Below are 22,309 nucleotides of genomic sequence, written 5' to 3' on the forward strand. Positions count from 1 at the left end.
AAGTCTGTGGAAGACCTTTCTATAGTTTTCCTTAGGATCTTAGGGCCGACCTTGTTCTCCGGTCCCGGGCGATATTTATTATGTGGTTCCCTAATAAGAAAGTATGAAGATCCAAACTTTGTTTTGAGCCCTTGAAATTGAACGTGTAAACTTGAGCCCATGAAATTGAAGGCGTTTGGCCCATCTCATTCCGCCCTCTGTCGTCGCCGAAATGAATGTGTCTAGGCGTATTTCAGTGCTAAATACATATGCTTAAGCGACAACTAATATGGGACGGAGATAGTACAAGATTATTCTGTCTACACATATGTTTCTTTTTTTGCGGAAAAACATCCAATCTATCATCTTCAATCATGGAAGTACAAGTATTTACCACGTATTGTCCATCTTCACTTTATCTTATGCAATGATTCATCAACCAGTATTTGGGTGGATGTTATGTTTCTAGTACACCTAAACACAACATTATGAAGAAATAAAAGCATATATAACCTACTTATAAACCACAACCACAACAATAATGTAACAGTACAACTTTCCGGTGTGCCATATCCATCCTTTGCTTTTCCTCAAGACCAAGAAGAAAAAGCAGTTGGTGTGGTGTGGTGTGGTGGTTGGTGAGCCAGAAAGCCCCATATAACCAAGCCCCTTCCCGTCCTCCCTCCAAAGTAGGTCATCGCTCAGTCGCTCGCTCACACTCACCGCCACGTAGCAGCAGCTCGGCTCCGGAGAGGCAGAAGCAAGCAGAGATGGGCTCCATTGCCGCCGGCGCCGACGAGGATGCGTGCATGTACGCTCTCCAGCTCGTCTCGTCGTCCATCCTCCCGATGACGCTGAAGAACGCCATCGAGCTGGGACTCCTCGAGACCCTGATGGCCGCCGGCGGCAAGTTGCTGACTTCCGCCGAGGTTGCTGCCAAGCTCCCTTCCGCGGCGAATCCGGAAGCGCCGGACATGGTGGACCGCATGCTCCGTCTGCTGGCCTCGTACAACGTGGTGTCGTGCAAGACGGAGGAGGGCAAGGACGGCCGCCTCTCTCGGCGGTACGGCGCCGCGCCGGTGTGCAAGTACCTCACCGCCAACGAGGACGGCGTCTCCATGTCGGCGCTGGCGCTCATGAACCAGGACAAGGTCCTCATGGAGAGCTGGTGAGCTAGATCGATCATCCCTCTTTCTTCATCTTAGTTTGCCCTCATGTAGTAGCATCTCCCTGTTGCAAAAGATGTGGCAAGCAGAGCACATGCATGTTCCAAATGTGTGGGTGAATCATACCGTACCATTTTTCAGGTACTATCTCAAGGATGCGGTCCTCGACGGTGGCATCCCATTCAACAAGGCGTACGGGATGTCGGCGTTCGAGTACCACGGCACGGACCCGCGCTTCAACCACGTGTTCAACGAGGGGATGAAGAACCATTCCATCATCATCACCAAGAAGCTCCTCGAGTCCTACAAGGGCTTCGAGGGCCTCAACACCCTCGTCGACGTGGGCGGGGGCGTCGGCGCCACCGTGGCCGCCATCACCGCTCACTACCCCACCATCAAGGGCATCAACTTCGACCTTCCCCACGTCATCTCCGAGGCGCCGCCGTTCCCGGGTGTCACCCACGTCGGCGGCGACATGTTTCAGAAGGTGCCCTCGGGCGACGCCATCCTCATGAAGTGGATCCTCCACGACTGGAGCGACGAGCACTGCGGGACGCTGCTCAAGAACTGCTACAACGCCTTGCCGCCGCACGGCAAGGTGGTGCTCGTGGAGTGCATCCTGCCGGTGAACCCCGAAGCCACGCCTAAGGCTCAGGGGGTGTTCCATGTCGACATGATCATGCTCGCGCACAACCCAGGTGGCAGGGAGAGGTACGAGAGGGAGTTCGAGGCCCTGGCCAAGGGCGCCGGGTTCGCCACCATGAAGACCACTTACATCTACGCTAACGCATGGGCCATCGAGTTCACTAAGTAGATGGTCCATGACAACGTCCTCCCATCTGATGCATTAATTCAACTGCATGTGTACTTTCTCTTGGGTTTCCCTTAATTTTGTCATTCTCTGAATCATTCTAAATTCTAATGTTTGTGTCATCGATTGATTCGGAATGTACTGCCATTAATAATGTTAATTGCTCCTAATGGTTGTGTGTATTAAACTCCACCCTTTGTTGAAGAAAAATGGTTGTGTGTATCTTATTGATCTATATCTAGAGTCATCCCTACTAACTTATTTATTTTAACAAGGATGTAACCTCACTATAACATTATGAGTGAGATAAGGCTCATCTTAACATGCAGTCATGCATGAAAAAAAACAACTACACCATTCAACCATGCATGGAAAAATATTTTTCATTCAGTTATTCTACTTATGTTCAATAAATATTGTTACAACTATACATACTCTTTTTTTAGTACAACTATACATAATCAAATATAACAAGTCATATGTATTTTAAATTTTGCTTATCATTCTAAAATTTCATCAACCAATTCTTGCATCAACACGTGGGGTATCCTACAGTTATATACTATATGATATAAATGATGACATGATTTCACTCCTTTATTGAGTATACTTTTTTTTCTTGAGTATACAATGAAATGAAGTATTATTGATCTTTCTCTGGAAAAATTGTCTATGAATGTATTATTGCTTAGATAGATCTGATGCCTTGTAACCATGAGGTCACGCGTTCAAGTCCTAAAAACAGCCTCTTACAGAAATGTAGGGAAAAGTTGCATATAATAGACCGAAAGTGATCGAACCCTGCGCAAGGGAGCTACAAGCACTAAGCTGCCTTTTTTTTATAGATCCTCAGATAATATATTAATACCGGCATTGTTAAGTGGATGCACCCAAGCTTCTGGCTGCAATCATTGCAAATAATGGAACGAAAGAACTCCTACATTCAAGATGGAGCACCGAGTTACCATTCTGGATTTCATTATCAAAACACTGGATCTTCCAAACGACTATGATTGATACTCCACTAGACCAACCGGAGTACCAGGTGAATCTGACCAGCCATCTACAGGGATAACGACTTTCTGTCCATCCAAATAGAGGAGTAGTAGTTATCAACCAGGAAGTGGGATTATATCACCGTTGCGTAGAACCTACGTTTAGACTAGCCAGCGGTCTTTTTCTTTCTTTATTATAATCTTTCTGGCCAGTCACTACCGGACTCACGGCCCATGCCTACGGCCCAGGGCCGTCGGCATAGGTCATTTGCCGTCGGCATAGGTCCGTCGGCGTAGATCACGTCAGCGTAGTCTTGTTAGACTGTCGGCGTAGTATAGCCGTCGGCATAGGGACCTATGCCGACGGCCGGGCATTAGCCGTCGGCATAGTTTAGCCGTCGGCAATGTTTTTCGCCTGACGGCAACGGACGGCGCCGTCAAAAGCGCTGTCGAATCACGGGAAGCCACGTGGCAGAGGTATGCCGACGGCCAAGCTGTCGGCATACCTCTGCCACGTGGCATTCAGTGGTTCCTCCTGGTGGCTGGGCTATGCCTAAGATAGAATCTATGCCGACGGCTTTGCCGTAGGCATAGCCGTGCCACGTGTCGTTCCCTGGTGCCTCTTGGCGGCAGTGCTATGCCTACGGCGAAGCCATCGACATAGATTTTCATCTATGCCGACGGCTTTGCCACGTGGCGCGCTCTGGGAAGCCCTGCCACGTGGCGCGCTCTGGGAAGCCCTGGGCGCACATATATATATATATATTCTCTGTTTTCTCTTTTTCAATTAATTTGACAGCATTCAAAGCAGAATAATATGGGATCATGCAGAAATATGACAGTTCATCATCTAAACATACTCAAGTTCATTATCATCATTTAAACATAGTCAAGTCCATCATCTAAATATCATCACCGGCTAAAGTTCATGAACATAAAAGTAGTGCAAGACATGAAACATAAGTAGGACATGAAAGGTATGGCACGATGGCCACATGCACGATCATCAACATCAAGCAAGACCGCGCCGCCAAGACCACCTCCGCCAGAACCACCACTGCTAAGACCACCTCTGCCAAAACCACCACCGCCAAGACCACCTCCGCCAAAACTGCCACCGCGACCACCATCACTCTGCCAAATCGGAGTGACTGGGGTCGACGAAGTAAGAGTCGAGCCACCGGTCCCCTACATGTTCGAGAGAAGATTCTAACAGTAAATATGATATGATAGTGTTGAATGAACGAGAACTAGTTTGTCAGTAGTTAGGCAAATGTACTAACCGGACTATCACTGCCTAGTGCCACCCATTCATCGAACGTGGGCACGTGTGGGGGTTCTCCCGCATGTGGTGGTGGGGATCCCATTTGTGATGGATCCGTGCGGTTACTCCAAGACGCCAACATAGCCTGGATGTTAGTTAAACAAGCAAATTAGAAGGTCAGAAGGAATGAAAGTGCAAAATTTTAGCTTGGTTTTAAGAGGGCAAAACTAATCGTCATCATCTGACAGTTGTAATCATCGTTTGCCATCACTCGTTGCAAGTACTCTCGCACCTCGAGATTCCTATGCTTGACAAAGGCCTTATATGCCTACATAATTTAGGTTGTTTCTAAGTGAGCGATGCTGAAAATAAACTGAGAATGCTAGAGAGAAAGAAGATAAAGGGGACATACTTACAGCATGCTGGCGGGCTAAGGGAGTTTGTGAACGCCCCGTACTCTCTAACTGGCTCGGGTTGGTAGCCTGAAGCCGTGTGTACGAGATCGAAGGAGTGATCAAGCCATCAAAACACGGATACCGGCCATGTGACTTCCCCTGGATGGCCACCACTGTCGTGTCGTCGATCTGAGACTGGGCGACCTCGGGAACAGGAACATCCGGATGCAACTTCTGATAGTTCTGAGTGTAAGACTCTAGGTGCTCCTCGGTCTTGCCGTAGTACTGGCTCTCACAGTCCTTGCGATCACTCCGCTCGCGGCCCAGCTTTCACGACTCCATGTCTGAGAGCGGCCTCTTCAGCTTGTCCTCCTGCAACGTCAAACAGAAGTTAGGCATACATAAGAACATGACGGTAATGAATAACAAAAAATGCATCATGCATATAGATATACCTTCATGGCCTTGAAGCCCCAATGGTTCCTGTTTCCTTGGCCGTGTGTCCCATCTTTTCCACGGTTAGCCCGGGCCTTGATGCTCTTGGCAGCAAACTCTGCATCGTCGCCGAGCCACCTGTCCAGCAAACTCGCCCATCCGTCATGCCTTCCATAGCACCAACATGGAACAACCTATGCAAATTTTGGAAGCATGACATATGAGCACGAAACATATAGTTGACTGCCTGAAACAATGAAAAGTTAGTAATAGTTACCATCATGAACTACTCCCTGTTCAAGGTAAGTCGTTGCCTCTGCGCTTGAGTTTTGGTCATCTTTTGTTGCAGGTAGATGTGTTAGTACTGCGAGACGGCAACCCAGCGCACCTCGTACTGCAACTGACGAGCTTTCTTCTTCGCAGCCGCAAGCAAGACCACGTCGGCTCTGGCCTTGTGCTCGTCAAGAACTCTATAGAGTTGCTGCAATCATGCATATGAAGGAAATATCCCCTAGATGCAATAATAAAGTTATTATTTATTTCCTTATATCATGATAAATGTTTATTATTCATGCTAGAATTGTATTAACCGGAAACATGATACATGTGTGAATACATAGACAAACAAAGTGTCACTAGTATGCCTCTACTTGACTAGCTCGTTGATCAAAGATGGTTATGTTTCCTAGCCATAGACAAAGAGTTGTCATTTGATTAACGGGATCACATCATTAGGGGAATGATGTGATTGACTTGACCCATTCCGTTAGCATAGCACTTGATCGTTTAGTTTGTTGCTATTGCTTTCTTCATGACTTATACATGTTCCTATGACTATGAGATTATGCAACTCCCGTTTACCGGTGGAACACTTTGTGTGCTACCAAACGTCACAACGTAACTGGGTGATTATAAAGGTGCTCTACAGGTGTCTCCGAAGGTACTTGTTGGGTTGGCGTATTTCGAGATTAGGATTTGTCACTCCGATTGTCGGAGAGGTATCTCTGGGCCCACTCGGTAATGCACATCACTATAAGCCTTGCAAGCATTGCAACTAATGAGTTAGTTGCGGGATGATGTGTTATGGAATGAGTAAATAGACTTGCCGGTAATGAGATTGAACTAGGTATTGAGGTACCGACGATCGAATCTCGTGCAAGTAACATACGGATGACAAAGGGAACAACGTATGTTGTTATGCGGTTTGACCGATAAAGATCTTTGTAAAATATGTAGGAGCCAATATGAGCATCCAGGTTCCGCTATTGGTTATTGACAGGAGACGTGTCTCGGTCATGTCTACATAGTTCTCGAACCCGTAGGGTCCGCACGCTTAAAGTTCGATGACGATTATATTATGAGTTTATGTGTTTTGATGTACCGAAGGAGTTCGGAGTCCGGATGAGATCGGGGACATTACGAGGAGTCTCGAAATTGTCGAGACGTAAAGATCGATATATTGGACGACTATATTTGGACATCGGAAAGTTTCCGAGTGATTCGGGTATTTTCGGGAGTACCGGGGAGTTACGGGAATTTGTATTGGGCCTTAATGGGCCATACGGGAAAGGAGAGAAAGGCCTCAAAGGGTGGCCGCACCCCTCCCCATGGGCTGGTCCGAATTGGACTAGGGAGGGGGCGCCCCCTTCCTTCCTTCTCCTTTTCCCTTCCCTTTCCTTCCCTCCTACTCCTACTAATTGGAAGGGCTCCTAGTTCTACTAGGAAAGGGTGAATCCTACTCCCGGTGGGAGTAGGACTCCCCTAGGGTGCGCCATAGAGAGGGCCGGCCCTCCCCCTCCTCCACTCCTTTATATATGGGGGCAGGGGGCACCCCAAGGACACAACAATTGATCCCTTGGATCTCTTAGCCGTGTGCGGTGCCCCCTCCACCATAATCCACCTCGATCATATCGTAGCGGTGCTTAGGCGAAGCCCTGCGTCGGTAGAACATCATCATCGTCACCACGCCATCATGCTGACGAAACTCTCCCTTAACACTCGGCTGGATCGGAGTTCGAGGGACATCATCGGGCTGAACGTGTGTAGAACTCGGAGGTGCCGTACGTTCGGTACTTGATCGGTCAGATCGTGAAGACGTACGACTACATCAACCGCATTGTGCTAACGCTTATGCTTTCGGTCTACGAGGGTACGTGGACAACACTCTCCCCTCTCGTTGCTATGCATCACCATGATCTTGCGTGTGCGTAGGAATTTTTTTGAAATTACTACGTTCCCCAACAGTGGCATCCGAGCCTAGGTTTTATGCGTTGATGTAATATACACGAGTAGAACACAAGTGTGTTGTGGGCGATATAAGTCATACTGCTTACTAGCATGTCACACTTTGGTTTGGCGGTATTGTTGGATGAAGCGGCCCGGACCGACATTACGCGTACGCTTACGCGAGACTGGTTTTACCGCTGTGTTATGCACACATGTGACTAGCGGGTGTCAGTTTCTCCAACTTTAGTTGAACCGAGTGTGGCTACGCCCGGTCCTTGAGAAGGTTATAAAACAGCACTAACTTGACAAACTATCATTGTGGTTCTGATCCATAGGTAAGAACGGTTCTTGCTAAGCCCATAGCAGCCACATAAAACTTGCAACAACAAAGTAGAGGACGTCTAACTTGTTTTTGCAGGGCATGTTGTGATGTGATATGGTCAAGACGTGATGAGATATAAGTTGTTGTATGAGATGATCATGTTTTGTTGAAGTTATCGGCAACTGGCAGAAGCCTTATGGTTGTCTCTTTATTGCATAAGATGCAAGTGCCAAATAATTGCTTTACTTTACCGCTATGCGATAGCAATAGTTGCAAGAGCAATAGTTGGCGAGATGACCATGTGACGACACATTGATATAGATCTAGATGATGGAGATCATGGTGTCATGCCGGTGACGATAGAGATCATGACGGTACTTTGGAGATGGAGATCAAAGGCGCAAGATGATCATGGCCATATCATGTCACATATTTTGATTGCATGTGATGTTTATCTTTTATGCATCTTATCTTGCTTTAATTGACGGTAGCATTATAAGATGATCTCTCACTAGATTCCAAGATAAAAAGTGTTCTCCCTGAGTATGCACCATTGCCGAAGTTCGTCGTGCCCAGACACCACGTGATGATCGGGTGTGATAAGCTCTACGTCCATCTACAACGGGTGCAAGCCAGTTTTGCACACGCAGAATACTCAGGTTAAACTTGACGAGCCTAGCATATGCAGATATGGCTTCGGAACACTGAGACCGAAAGGTCGAGCGTGAATCATATAGTAGATATGATCAACATAGTGATGTTCACCATTGAAAACTACTCCATTTCACGTGATGATCGGTTATGGTTTAGTTGATTTGGATCACGTGATCACTTAGATGATTAGATGGATGTCTATCTAAGTGGGAGTTCTTAAGTAATATGATTAATTGAACTTTAATTTATCATGAACTTAGTCCTGGTAGTATTAGCATATCTATGTTATAGATCAATAGCTCGCGATGTTGCTCCCCGTTCAATTTTTATATGTTCCTAGAGAAAACTAAGTTGAAAAATTTTAGTAGCAATGATGCGGATTAGATCCATGATCTGAGGATTATCCTCATTGCTCCACAGAAGAATTATGTCCTTGATGCACCTCTAGGTGACAGACCTACTACAGGAGCAGATGCAGACATTATGAACGTTTGGCTAGCTCAATATGATGACTACTTGATAGTTTAGTGCACCATGCTTAACAGCTTAGAATCGGGACTTCAAAGACGTTTGAACATCATGGATCATATGGATGTTCCAGGAGTTGAAGTTAATATTTCAAGCAAATACCCGAGTTGAGAGATATGAAGTCTCCAACAAGTTCTATAGCTAAAAGATGGAGGAGAATAGCTCAAGTAGTGAGCATGTGTTCAGATTGTCTGGATACTACAATCGCTTGAATCAAGTGGGAGTTAATCTTCCAGATAAAATAGTGATTGACAGAATTCTCTAGTCACCATCACCAAGTTAGTAGAACTTCATGATGAACTATAGTATGCAAGGGATGATGAAAATGATTCCCGAGCTTTTCATGATGATGAAATCGATGAAGGTAGAAATCATGAAAGAGCATCAAGTGTTGATGATTAACAAGACCACTAGTTTCAAGAAAAGGGCAAAGGGAAAGAAAGGGAACTTCAAGAAGAACGACAAGCAAGTTGCTGCTCAAGTGAAGAAGCCCAAGTCTGGTCCTAAGCCTGAGACTAAGTGCTTCTACTGCAAAGGGACTGGTCACTGGAAGCGGAACTGCCCCAAGTATTTGGCGGATAAGAAGGATGGCAAAGTGAACAAAGGTATATTTGATATACAGATTATTGATGTGTATTTTACTAGTGTTCGTAGCAACCCCTCGGTATTTGATACTGGATCAGTTGCTAAGAGTTGTAACTCGAAACGGGAGTTGCAGAATGAACAGAGACTAGTTAAGGGTGAAGTGACGATGTGTGTTGGAAGTGGTTCCAAGATTGATATGATCATCATCGCACATTCCCTATACTTTCGGTATTAGTGTTGAACCTAAATAAGTGTTATTTGGTGTTTGCGTTGAGCATGAATATGATTTGATCATGTTTATTGCAATACGGTTATTCATTTAAGTAAGAGAATAAATTGTTGTTCTGTTTACATGAATAAAACCTTCTATGGTCATACACCCAATGAAAATGGTTTGTTGGATCTCGATCGTGGTGATACACATTCTCATAATATTGAAGCCAAAAGATGCAAAGTTAATAATGATAGTGCAACTTATTTGTGGCACTGCCGTTTAGGTCATATTGGTGTAAAGCGCATGAAGAAAATCCATGTTGATGGGCTTTTGGAATCACTTGATTATGAATCATGGGCAAGATGCTTGCGAACCATGCCTCATGGGCAAGATGACTAAGACTCCGTTCTCCGGAACAATGGAGCAAACAACTGACTTATTGGAAATAATACATACTGATGTATACAGTCTGATGAATGTTGAGGCTCGTGGCGGGTATCGTTATTTTCTGACCTTCACAGATGATTTGAGCAGATATGGGTATATCTACTTGATGAAACATAAGTCTGAAACATTTGAAAAGTTCAAAAAACTTCAGAGTGAAGTGGAAAATCATTGTGACAAGAAAATAAAGTTTCTACGATCTGATCGCAGAGACAAATATTTGAGTTACGAGTTTGGTCTTCAATTAAAACAATGTGGAATAGTTTCACAAAATCGTGCCACCTGGAACACCACAGCATGATGGTGTGTCCGAACGTCATAACCGTACTTTATTGGATATAGTGCAATCTATGATGTTTCTTACCGATTTACCACTATAGTTTTGGGGTTATGCATTAGAGACAGCTGCATTCACATTAAAAAGGGCACCATCTAAATCCGTTGAGACGACACTGTATGAACTTTGGTTTAGCAAGAAACAAAAGTTGTCGTTTCTTAAAGTTTGAGGTTGCAATGCTTATGTGAAAAAGTTTCAACCTGATAAGCTCAAACCCAAATCGGAGAAGTGCGTCTTCATAGGATACCCAAAAGAAAATGTTGGGTACACCTTCTATCACAGATCTGAAGGCAAGATATTCATTGTTGAGAATGGATCCTTTCTAGAGAAGGAGTTTCTCTCGAAAGAAGTGAGTGGGAGGAAAGTAGAACTTGATGAGGTAACTGTACCTGCTCCCTTATTGGAAAGTAGATCATCACATAAATCTGTTTCTGTGAATCCTACACCAATTAGTGAGGAAGCTAATGATGATGATCATGTAACTTCAGATCAAGTTACTATCGAACCTCGTAAGGTCAACCAGAGTGAGATCCGCACCAGAGTGGTACGATAATCCTGTTCTGGAGATCATGTTAATTGACCATGACGAACCTACGATCTATGAGGAAGTGATGATGAGCCCAGATTCCGCGAAATGGCTTGAGGCCATGAAATCTGAGACGAGATCCATGTATGAGAACAAAGTATGGACTTTGATTGACTTGCCCATTGACCGGCGAGCCATTGAGATTAAATGGATCTTAAAGAGGAAGACGGACGCTGATAGTAGTGTTACTATCTACAAAGCTAGAATTGTCGCCAAAAGGTTTTCGACAAGTTCAAGGTGTTGACTATGATGAGAGTTTCTCACTCATATCTATGCTTAAGTCTGTCTGAATCATGTTAGCAATTGCCGCATTTTATGAAATCTGGCAAATGGATAAACAAAACTGCATTCTTTAATGGATTTATTAAAGAAGAGTTGTATATGATGCAACCAGAAGGTTTTGTCAATCCTAAAGGTACTAACAAAATATGCAAGCTCTAGCGATCCATCTATGGACTGGTGCAAGCATCTTGGAGTTGGAATATACGCTTTGATAAGTTGATCAAAGCATATAGTTTTATACAGACTTGCGGTGAAGCCTGTATTTACAAGAAAGTGAGTGGGAGCACTATAGAATTTCTGATAAGTATATGTGAATGACATATTGTTAAAAACGTTCTTACCTACGGATGAGGGGGCAACCACCGGAGCAGGGGGCGGCCGGTCGGGGCAGGGGACGACCACCGGAGCGGCAGGCGGCGGTCGCCGGAGGGGCCGGCCGGTCGGACCAGCAGGGGGCCGGCCAGGCTAGGCCGGGCGGGGCGAGGAAGGGGCAGGGTCGAGGAGGGGGGGCGGGGCCGGTCGGGGTCGAGGAGGGAGGGGCGGGGGCGGCTGGAGCGAGGGAGGGGCGGGGGCGGCTGGAGCGAGGGCGGCGCCGGCAGGGGCAAATGCGGCGGTGGCGGCAGGGGGCGAGTGCGGCGGTGGCGGCAGGGGCGGGGGCGAGTGTGGCGGTGGCGGCAGGGGGCGAGTGCGGCGGCGGCGGCAGGGGGCAGGGAGTCGGCGGCGGCGGCGAGCAGTTCGTGGCCGGGGTCGCGGGGAGCTGGGAGAGAATGAGTGGAGGAGGCACCACGCGAGGAGATAAGGCAGTCTATGCTGTCGGCATAGACACCATGTCACCGATCCGCGTGACACGTCCCCTATGGCCGCAGCTATGCCGACGGCTTTGCCATCGGCATAGTTATATTTTTCATTTTTAAATGTTTTTAATAGTTCATATTTTTCCTTCTTTTATATTTTTTTATTTCATATAGATTTTTTAATGTTTTTATAGTTATATTTCCTTTTTTATGTTTTTTATGTATTATTATTTCATATGGATTTTTAATGTTTTTTTAATCGCTCAGCCCTCTCCTCTCCCGGAACCACACAGAGGGGCGGGGAGGCGCCGAACTCGAGCAGCTTCGTCCGCCGAGGCCGTGGCCTGGTCGCAGGTCTGGGAGCGCATGGCCGCTGCCTCGCGTGCTCGATGTGGAGCTTAGTAGGTCAGCTGAGTGAAGAGGGAGGGGGGTCGTCGACGGTGGGGGTTGGGGTGGGGGCGGCGGCGGATCCAAGTCCGTCGGACGGAGATGGTTCACGCGGGGACACATGGGAGCAACATCTGGGCCAAACCTACATCTACATCCCCTCCATGTAGACCCGACGCGTCCGTTTTCCCCCTCCGAGTATTTAATAATTTTCACGCCGCATCATTACTGCAGAACGTCTACTACCGTGTCATCGCCGTTCGTGAGGCGGGTCACACGCCGGAGACGTGTGCCGCCTCTTCGGACATGCCACCACACCATCCCGCATGTATGAGGGCCCGGTGCGACGCTCCGGTGGCATTGCTACCCCAAGGCCCCCGTCCCGCCTAACTCTGTAGCGTTTGACCACGAGATCTAGCCATTTGACTTTGCACGTACGGGCTTTGACCAGTGGACCTCTCCACCCAGTTGTGTTAGGTCAGCCCATAGGAACACTTTGGAGCAACATCCGGGCTAGACCCACAGCAAGATCCCCTCCGTGTAGACCCGACGTGTCCGCTTCCCCCCTCCAGGTGCCGGCGGCGGCGCAATCCGTGAGGGGGGCACACCCCGGAGACGCGTGTCGGGCGTTTGCAACCGCCACAACACTTCCAGACTTGTGAGAGGCTGCCTATGCAAGATTTGGCGGCATGCTAGACCCCGGAGGCCGCCGACCACAGTCGTAGACGCGCGAAGAGCAATCCGCGTAGAGGGAAGTGTTCAGATAATTCTCCATCACGAAAAATTATGAAAAATTACCATCAGTCCTATAGCACATGTGCCCACGTCGTGTAAAAAACTCATCATTTTATCGTGCTCCGAGTATTTAATAATCTTCACGCCGCATCGTTACCGTAGAACGTCTACTATCGTGTCATCGCCGTCCGTGAGGGGGGCCACACCCCGGAGACGCCTGCCGCCTCTTCGGACATGCCACCACACCACCCCGCATGTATGAGGGCCCGGTGCGATGCTCCGGTGGCATTGCTACCCCCCAGGGCCCCCGTCCCGCCTAACCCGGTAGCGTTTGACCACCGGATCTAGCAGTTTGACTTTGCACGGACGGGCTTTGACCAGTGGACCTCTCCACCCGGTTGTGTTAGGTCAGCCCATAGGAACACTTTGGAGCAACATCCGGGCCAGACCTACTGCAAGATCCCCTCCGTGTAGACCCAACGCGTCCGTTTCCCCCCTCCAGGTGCTGGCGGCGGCGCCGTCCGTGAGGGGGGGCACACCCCGGAGACGCGTGCCGGGCATTTGCAACCGCCACAACACTTCCAGACTTGTGAGAGGCCGCCTACGCAAGATTTGGCGGCATGCTAGCCCCCGGAGGCCGCCGGCCACAGTCGTAGACGCGCGAAGAGCAATCCGCATAGATGGGAAGTGTTCAGATACTTCTCCATCACGAAAAATTATGAAAAATTACCATCAGTCCTATAGCACGTGTGCCCACGTCGTGTAAAAAACTCATGATTTTATCGCACTCCGAGTATTTAAAAAGTTTCACGCCGCATCATTACCGCAGAACGTCTACTACTGTGTCATCGCCGCCCGTTAGGGGGGCCACACCCGGAGACGCGTGCCGCCTCTTCGGACATGCCACCACACCACCCCGCATGTATGAGGGCCCGGTGCGATGTTTCGGTGGCATTGCTACCCCCCTAGCCCTTTGACTTTGCACGGACGGGCTTTGACCAGTGGACCTCTCCACCCGGTTGTGTTAGGTCAGCCCATAGGAACACTTTGGAGCAACATCCGGGCCAGACCCACAGCAAGATACCCTCCGTGTAGACCCGATGCGTCTATTTCCCCCCTCTAGGTGCCGGCGGCGGCACCGTCCGTGAGGGGGCACACCCCGGAGACGCGTGCCAGGCGTTTGCAACCGCCATAACACTTCCAGACTTGTGACAGGCCGCCTATGCAAGATTTGGCGGCATGCTAGCCCCCGGAGGTCGCCGGCCATAGTCGTAGACGCGCGAAGAGCAATCCGCGTAGAGGGAAGTGTTCAGATACTTCTACATCATGAAAAATTATGAAAAATTACCATCAGTCCTATAGCACATGTGCCCACGTCGTGTAAAAAACTAATGATTTTATCGCGCTCCGAGTATTTAATAATTTTCGCGCCGCATCATTACCGCAGAACATCTACTACCGTGTCATCGCCGTCTGTGTGGGGGGCCACACCCCGGAGACGCGTGCCGCCTCTTCGGACATGCCACCACACCACCCCGCATGTATGAGGGCCCGGTGCGACGCTCCGGTTGCATTGCTACCCCCCCCCCCCACCCCAGGGCCCCCATCCCGCCTAACCCTATAGCGTTTGACCACGGGATCTAGCCCTTTGACTTTGCACGGACGGGCTTTGACCAGTGGACCTCTCCATCCGGTTGTGTTAGGTCAGCCCATAGGAACACTTTGGAGCAACATCCGGGCCAGACCCACAGCAAGATCCCCTCCGTGTAGACCCGACGCGTCTATTTCCCCCCTCCAGGTGCCGGCGATGGCGCCGTCCGTGAGGGGGGGCACACCCCGGAGATGCGTGCCAGGCGTTTGCAACCGCCACAACACTTCCAGACTTGTGAGAGGCCGCCTACGCAAGATTTGGTGGCATGCTAGCCCCCGAAGGCCGCCGGCCACAGTCGTAGACGCGCGAAGAGCAATCCACGTAGAGGGAAGTGTTCAGATACTTCTCCATCACGAAAAATTATGAAAAATTACCATCAGTCCTATAGCGCATGTGCCCACGTCGTGTAAAAAACTCATGATTTTATCGCGCTCCGAGTATTTAATAATCTTCACGCCGCATCATTACCGCAGAACGTCTACTACCGTGCCATCGCCGTCCGTGAGGGGGGCCATACCCCGGAGACGCGTGCCGCCTCTTCGGACATGCCTCCACACCACCCCGCATGTATGAGGGCCCGGTGCGATGCTCCGGTGGCATTGCTACCCCCCAGGGCCCCCGTGCCGCCTAACCCTGTAGCGTTTGACCACGGGATCTAGCCCTTTGACTTTGCATGGACGGGCTTTGACCAGTGGACCTCTCGACCCGGTTGTGTTAGGTCAGCCCATAGGAACACTTTGGAGCAACATCCGGGCCAGACCCACAGCAAGATACCCTCCGTGTAGACCCGATGCGTCTATTTCCCCTCTCTAGGTGCCGGCGGCGGCACCGTCCGTGAGGGGGCACACCCCGGAGACGCGTGCCAGGCGTTTGCAACCGCCACAACACTTCCAGACTTGTGAGAGGCCGCCTATGCAAGATTTGGCGGCATGCTAGCCCCCGGAGGTCGCCGGCCATAGTCGTAGACGCGCGAAGAGCAATCCGCGTAGAGGGAAGTGTTCAGATACTTCTCCATCATGAAAAATTATGAAAAATTACCATCAGTCCTATAGAACATGTGCCCACGTCGTGTAAAAAACTAATGATTTTATCGCGCTCCGGGTATTTAATAATTTTCACGCCGCATCGTTACCGCAGAACATCTACTACCGTGTCATCGACGTCCGTGTGGGGGGCCACACCCCGGAGACGCGTGTCGCCTTTTCGGACATGCCACCACACCATCCTGCATGTATGAGGGCCCGGTGCGACGCTCCGGTTGCATTGCTACCCCCCCCCCCCCCCCCCCCCGGGGCCCCCATCCCGCCTAACCCTATAGCGTTTGACCACGGGATCTAGCCCTTTGACTTTGCACGGACGGGCTTTGACCAGTGGACCTCTCCACCCGGTTGTGTTAGGTCAGCCCATAGGAACACTTTGGAGCAACATCCGGGCCAGACCCACAGCAAGATCCCCTCCGTGTAGACCCGACGCGTCTATTTCCCCCCTCCAGGTGCCGGCGGCGGCGCCGTCCGTGAGGGGGGGCACACCCCGGAGACGCGTGCCGGGCGTTTGCAACCGCCACAACACTTCCAGACTTGTGAGATGCCGCCTACGCAAGATTTGGTGGCATGCTAGCCCCCGAAGGCCGCCGGCCACAGTCGTAGACGCGCGAAGAGCAATCCACGTAGAGGGAAGTGTTCAGATACTTCTCCATCACGAAAAATTATGAAAAATTACCATCAGTCCTATAGCGCATGTGCCCACGTCGTGTAAAAAACTCATGATTTTATCGCGCTCCGAGTATTTAATAATCTTCACGCCGCATCATTACCGCAGAACGTCTACTACCGTGCCATCGCCGTCCGTGAGGGGGGCCATACCCCGTAGACGCGTGCCGCCTCTTCGGACATGCCTCCACACCACCCCGCATGTATGAGGGCCCGGTGCGATGCTCCGGTGGCATTGCTACCCCCAGGGCCCCCGTGCCGCCTAACCCTGTAGCGTTTGACCACGGGATCTAGCCCTTTGACTTTGCATGGACGGGCTTTGACCAGTGGACCTCTTGACCCGGTTGTGTTAGGTCAACCCATAAGAACACTTTGGAGCAACATCCGTGCCAGACCCATAGGAAAATCCCCTCCGTGTAGACCCGACGCGTCCGTTTCCCCCCTCCAGGTGCCGGCGGTGGCGTCGTCCGTGAGGGGGGCCAAACCCCGGAGACGCGTGCCGCCTCTTCGGACATGCCACAACACCACCCCGCATGTATGAGGGACCGGTGCGACACTTCGGTGGCATTGCTACCCCCCCCCCCCCCAGGGCCCCCGTCCTACCTAACCCTGGAGCGGTTGACCACGAGATCTAGCTCTTTGACTTTCCACAGACGGGCTTTGAACAGACCTCTCCACCCGGTTGTGTCAGGTCAGCTTAGAGGGACACCTGGGAGCAACATCCGGGCTAAACCGACAGCTACATCCCCTTCGTGTAGACCCGATGCGTCCGTTTTCCCCCTCCAGGTGCCGGCGGCGGCGCTGTCCGTTAGGGGGCCCACGCCCCGGAGATGCGTGCCGCCTCTTCGGACGAGGATTTGTTTTTTTTTTTGAGTGATGAATCCTATTCCGGGTTTTTCTTATTTGCCGCATTCTGCTCACTATCAACAAAGTTTTTTCTTGTTTTATTACCTTTACTTACATTTTTTATTTGCCTCAGAAAAATTTACATTTTTTGTTAAACAATATTTTACTTAAGTATTAAGAAACAACCATCCTGCAATACAAAAATACTGACCGGTGTAGAAATTTAGTTCGCGCAACTTTACAAATTGGTGATAGCACTCCAGATGATATTCAAGACAGTCAACAAATATTCATGCGTTAAAAACATGTTCGTGCCAATTTTTTGAATATTTATACACAATCTCAAAATTGTGTGCGTAATTAAGAAAATGCTTTGTACCGTTCAAAAAAAATGTAACGCTTCAGAAAATGTTCACGAGTTTAAAAAATATGTTCATAACATACAAAAAATATGTTCATCACAGCCTTAAAAATATGTTCACACGTTTCATTAAATATGTTCATGGAATTTCAAAACATGTTGATACAATATAAGTGAAATGTGTAATATGAAAAAGTTCCATACAATTCAAACAAAGGATTAACGTCTATTTGGAAATGTTGACATTTATTAAAATGATTTCAAACATGGAAAATTAATTGAAAAATAAAAATAAAAAAATAAAACCAGAAGTAGAAAGACCAAATAAAACCATGAAAAATGGTAACCAAAACACAAAGAACCAGAAAAGAAAATTTTCACTGAAGCATCTAAAACCGGACCGAACCAGTCCAATGAAAAGAAAACCACTAACCTCCCGCCAGAGGCGACACCGATATATCTGGGTGCGGGCGAGACATAGCCCTAGCGGCGCACAAGGGTGAGCGCCCGAGCGGATCGATGAACTGGCCCATTTATAGATAGTGTGAGCTTCCTTCTTTTCCATCTATCTTTTCGTTTTGTATTCTGCTTTTATATTTTTTTAAAAAAAATTCACAAAATATGTTCTAAATTTCCAAAAGTTTCTTAGGAATTTGAAAATTATTTTCCCGCAAAACAAATGTAATTTCAATAGTACATGATTTACAAAACAACTCATAGTTTTAAAAAATAGCTTGTACTTTTCCAAAAAGTACATTATTTTCAAAGCAAAATATGATTTCCAAAAGATGCTTTATTTGAAAAAATTATTGAAATTCTAATAATTGCTCACTATTCGAAATTGTTTGTGTTTAAAAAAAATGTTCGTGTTTCAAGAAAACCTTTGCTTTTGTGACCTATGAGAAAACCCGTCGATAAACACAAAAAATCGCTAGTACATTGAACTCCTCAATTAAGTGCTCAAAAATGTGTTGGCCAGTCGGGCTTCCTTGTGTATCGCGCCATCTATTTGATGCTAAATGTGCCAAATATGAGTTCCCATTATTTTGCGTGCAACGCCGCGGATACGACAGGGGCCACGGCCCAGCCGCGGGGGAAGCTCCGGCCTTCTTTTCCTAATTTTTTCATTCTGTCGTCTGTTTTCCTTTTCATTTTTGTTTACATTTGTCTATACTTTAGAATATTCTAAATATATATTAGAATATTGGCAAATATTGAATAAGTATTAAAAATGTTGAACAAATATTTTAAAAATATTGAATAAGTATTAAAACATGTTGAACAAGAAATAAAAAATGTTAAACAAGTATTTTAAAATGTTGAAAACATTTTTAAAATGTTAAACAAGTATTTGAAAGAATGTTAAATAAGTGTTAAATATGTTGACAGGTAAAAATGTTGAACAAGTATTTGAAAATGTTGACTAAGTATTAAAAATGGTGAACAAGTATTTGAAAAATTATAAAAAATTTTGAAGGGATATTTGAAAAATGTTGAACAGGTACTTGAAAAATGTTGAATAAGTATTTCGAGAATGTGGAACAAGTATTTGAAAAAAATTTTGAACAAGTATTTGAAAAAAATGTTAATCGAGCATTCGGAAAAATGTTGAACAAGTGTTTGAAAAATGTTAATTAAGATTTTGGAAAATGTTAGATGTCTATAGAAAAAATGTTGATCGTGTATTGAAAAAACTACTACACTTTTAATTTGAAAACTGTTAATCAATAATTTAAAGAAAATGTAAATGTATAAAAAAATGTTCAACATGGTATTAAAAAATGTTAATCTTGTTTTGAGAAAATATTAATCTAGTATTTAAAAATATTTGTATAGAAAATGTTGATTTTGTATTACAAAATGGTATAGCTTGTAATGTTAGACATGTATTAGAGAAATCTTTTTCGACATATACAAAAAATGTAGAATAATAACCAAAAGAACAAAAAAACTGAAAAAGATCCAAAATAAACAAAATAAAATGAAAATGAAAAAACAACGAAGAAAAAATGCAAAAAAGAATGGAAAAATGTCGAAGAAAAAGAAAAGAAAAAACCAAAAAAAACTAGCTTGAATCAACTCATGTAGGACGCGCTCCTGCAACTAACTATGTATGGGAACTGGGTGGGGTAGCTAGAAACATGCTTGTTGTCCTTAGAGGGATCAAGCCCTCCTTCTCCCCCTTTTCTAGGTATTTTTACTTGCTACTCTTGTCCGAATGGGCTAGCTCAATACGACGTGCGGGATGGAGAAACCTTCGGCGAGAGATCCCCACGCGATCGCTTAATGCGATAAATAGCGTTCGGCCGGATACACCACAAAGGGTGCACCTTCTGTAGGACTCGCACTAGGCCGGCCTGTATATCAGCTTTTCATGTGTCTAGCCTTTGCTTCTTTGTTGTTTAATTCATACCCATTGTTGAGGAAATCGTTAACTGGTAGCTGCTCGGTTGGCTAGCGAATAGGGGATTAATCGGCTAATCGGCCATTTAATTAATTAATCGGATGATTTTTCGGTTTATCGGCTACTCGGTGACCCTATGAGTAGGGATTAATCGGCAAGTTAACTGGTTAATCGGATGAAGTCTTGAACAGGGTTCATACCTATGTAGAAGCCAAGTACCACTCAATATTTTGTAGAAGCCAACTGCTCACTATGGATCATTTATAAAATATGTTGTTTATAGGTTGCTTCGCTTCATGGCTTTAATTTGTCTTTTGTGCTCCTCATCTTACATAGGCATAGTTTTTTTAGATTGCACGCACCAGCCGGTTCACCCAACAGCTCAAGCTGATGGGGAAAGGTGGGCAATACAATTATGCGTCAACACTCCACCTCACGTGTGCTCCCTCAGGCCTAAACTTGGACTGAAAGTGGGCTGCAATTTAATTGCTCCAGCCGAGTCATGAACTCAAGACCTCTTCTTCGATACCATGTTAGAGGGGTAGAGAGGGATTGGCGTAATGCGTTTGATGTATTATTGAGCCTCGAGGACAAGTATATATAGAGTACAATACTTGGAGGGGAAGAAGCCTCTCCTAGAGATAAGGTAGGAATCGTATAGGAAAGAATACAATCAATCATAACAAATCGTAGCCTACCATAATCAATACTCTAACAGTTTTGTAATATGTTCATAACTTGCTTAACTTCGTGATTGTTGTTGCTCTTTGCGTTAATGGCATAATGGATCATCTAGTATATCGATATATCTAGGCCTTATTTTTCACACGCATTGCGTTGATATATATGCTCTCTCTCTATCTATCTATCTATCTATCTATCTATCTATCTATCTCTCTCACACACACAACTCTTTCGCGACTTCTCGCACACATCATCTCTCTCTCCCTCTCGCACACACATATTCTAGGTGAAGTACGAAACACCAAGAGAAGCGGTTCACACACACGCGTGGCGGTACGTGGTGGAACGCAGTACAACATAAGAAACAAACAAAGAAAGAAGAAATAGGGCTTGAGGGGAGCCCCAGAACAAGAAAAGAAAGGAAAAACACTAAAGGCTAAGAGGAAGTAAAAGAAAAAGATTAGAACTATATTACAAATAAAGTACATGTGAAAGAGCTCTCATGACATGTGCTCTAGCTATCTGGAGAATGAAGCTTCATGCTTGTCCTTAATTCTGTATTTTAGCCATCTGAGCTCCATAGTGAAAATTGCCTTCCAGCAGTTAAATGAAGGTTGTATGTTCTCAAAAATCAGATTATTCCTGGATTGGTTGACTCAGCCGAACAAGCATAGAAAAATATATGACGCATTGACCCAACACATGAAAATAGAAATAGAAATAGAAAAAGAGGTATTACTATTATGTTTGCACCAAAGATGTGTTATTTTGTCAAATGGAAAAACGTGCTTATGAGACAAAGAAAAAAAGATATGTATTATTTTGTCAAAAGTTTCTTTTCATGAACCAACACAACTCTATATAAATTTATATAGTCTCTTATTTTGGTTGAAGAATCATGGACTCTAACCTTTAAATCAAAGTAATACAAAAGATATTCTTTCTCACTAACGCCTTATTGTTTCTGCAGAATTTCTGCCTAACTCCCATTAATCATATTACAGTTAATATGGTATTTTTATTTGTTTTTTTCTTTGTCTCCCACATTGATGGTTGGTGCAATATTATTTATCTATAGATTTTACAAAAAGGTGAAACAAAAATAAAAATTGGTTGTCATATTACAATACCTTTTCATTTGATCTAAAAATGCATTATTTGTTGACCCGGAAATATTCATCAGGTTGTAAAAATTTCTGGTGCCAAAAACATAATATTTATTCATAGATCTCAATAAAATATAAAATCTTTCATGGATCACAAGATCAGATCAACGGTTCTTGATATTGATCGTGCAATAACAAATTCTCATGCGTTTAGAATTAAAAAATTGTATTCTTATTGGCAAACCTACTAAGTCCACAATATATATACTACTCGTATTCAATAATTATAGTATGAATATGTGTAGTTAGGTGGGAGGGGTTGCAATCTTATTGATAAAAGGGGCAACCTTTCAATAAATAATATGTTTAATCTAGATTATCTATAGTAATGATTTCTTTAAACCATGAA

At 46.1% G+C, this 22,309-nt stretch overlaps 1 protein-coding gene across 1 annotated transcript; it reads left to right on the forward strand.

Annotated features, from left to right (window-relative positions):
* Positions 1 to 655: 655 nt before the first annotated feature.
* Positions 656 to 2,143, forward strand: LOC123063735 (tricetin 3',4',5'-O-trimethyltransferase-like). The gene is made up of 2 exons (XM_044487643.1): positions 656 to 1,147; positions 1,287 to 2,143. Exons 1-2 carry the CDS (start codon positions 750 to 752, stop codon positions 1,957 to 1,959), a joined length of 1,071 nt encoding a protein of 356 aa, XP_044343578.1. The 5' UTR covers positions 656 to 749; the 3' UTR covers positions 1,960 to 2,143.
* The last annotated feature ends 20,166 nt before the right edge of the window (positions 2,144 to 22,309 follow it).

Source organism: Triticum aestivum, chromosome 3A, assembly GCF_018294505.1.
Source record: "Triticum aestivum cultivar Chinese Spring chromosome 3A, IWGSC CS RefSeq v2.1, whole genome shotgun sequence".
Lineage (NCBI taxonomy): Eukaryota > Viridiplantae > Streptophyta > Magnoliopsida > Poales > Poaceae > Triticum > Triticum aestivum.

Coding starts and splice junctions, on each gene's coding strand:
- LOC123063735 (XM_044487643.1), top strand. CDS start 750: ATGGGCTCCATTGCCGCCGGCGCCGACGAGGATGCGTGCATGTACGCT. Junction 1,148..1,286: donor AAGGTCCTCATGGAGAGCTG/GTGAGCTAGATC, acceptor ACCATTTTTCAG/GTACTATCTCAAGGATGCGG.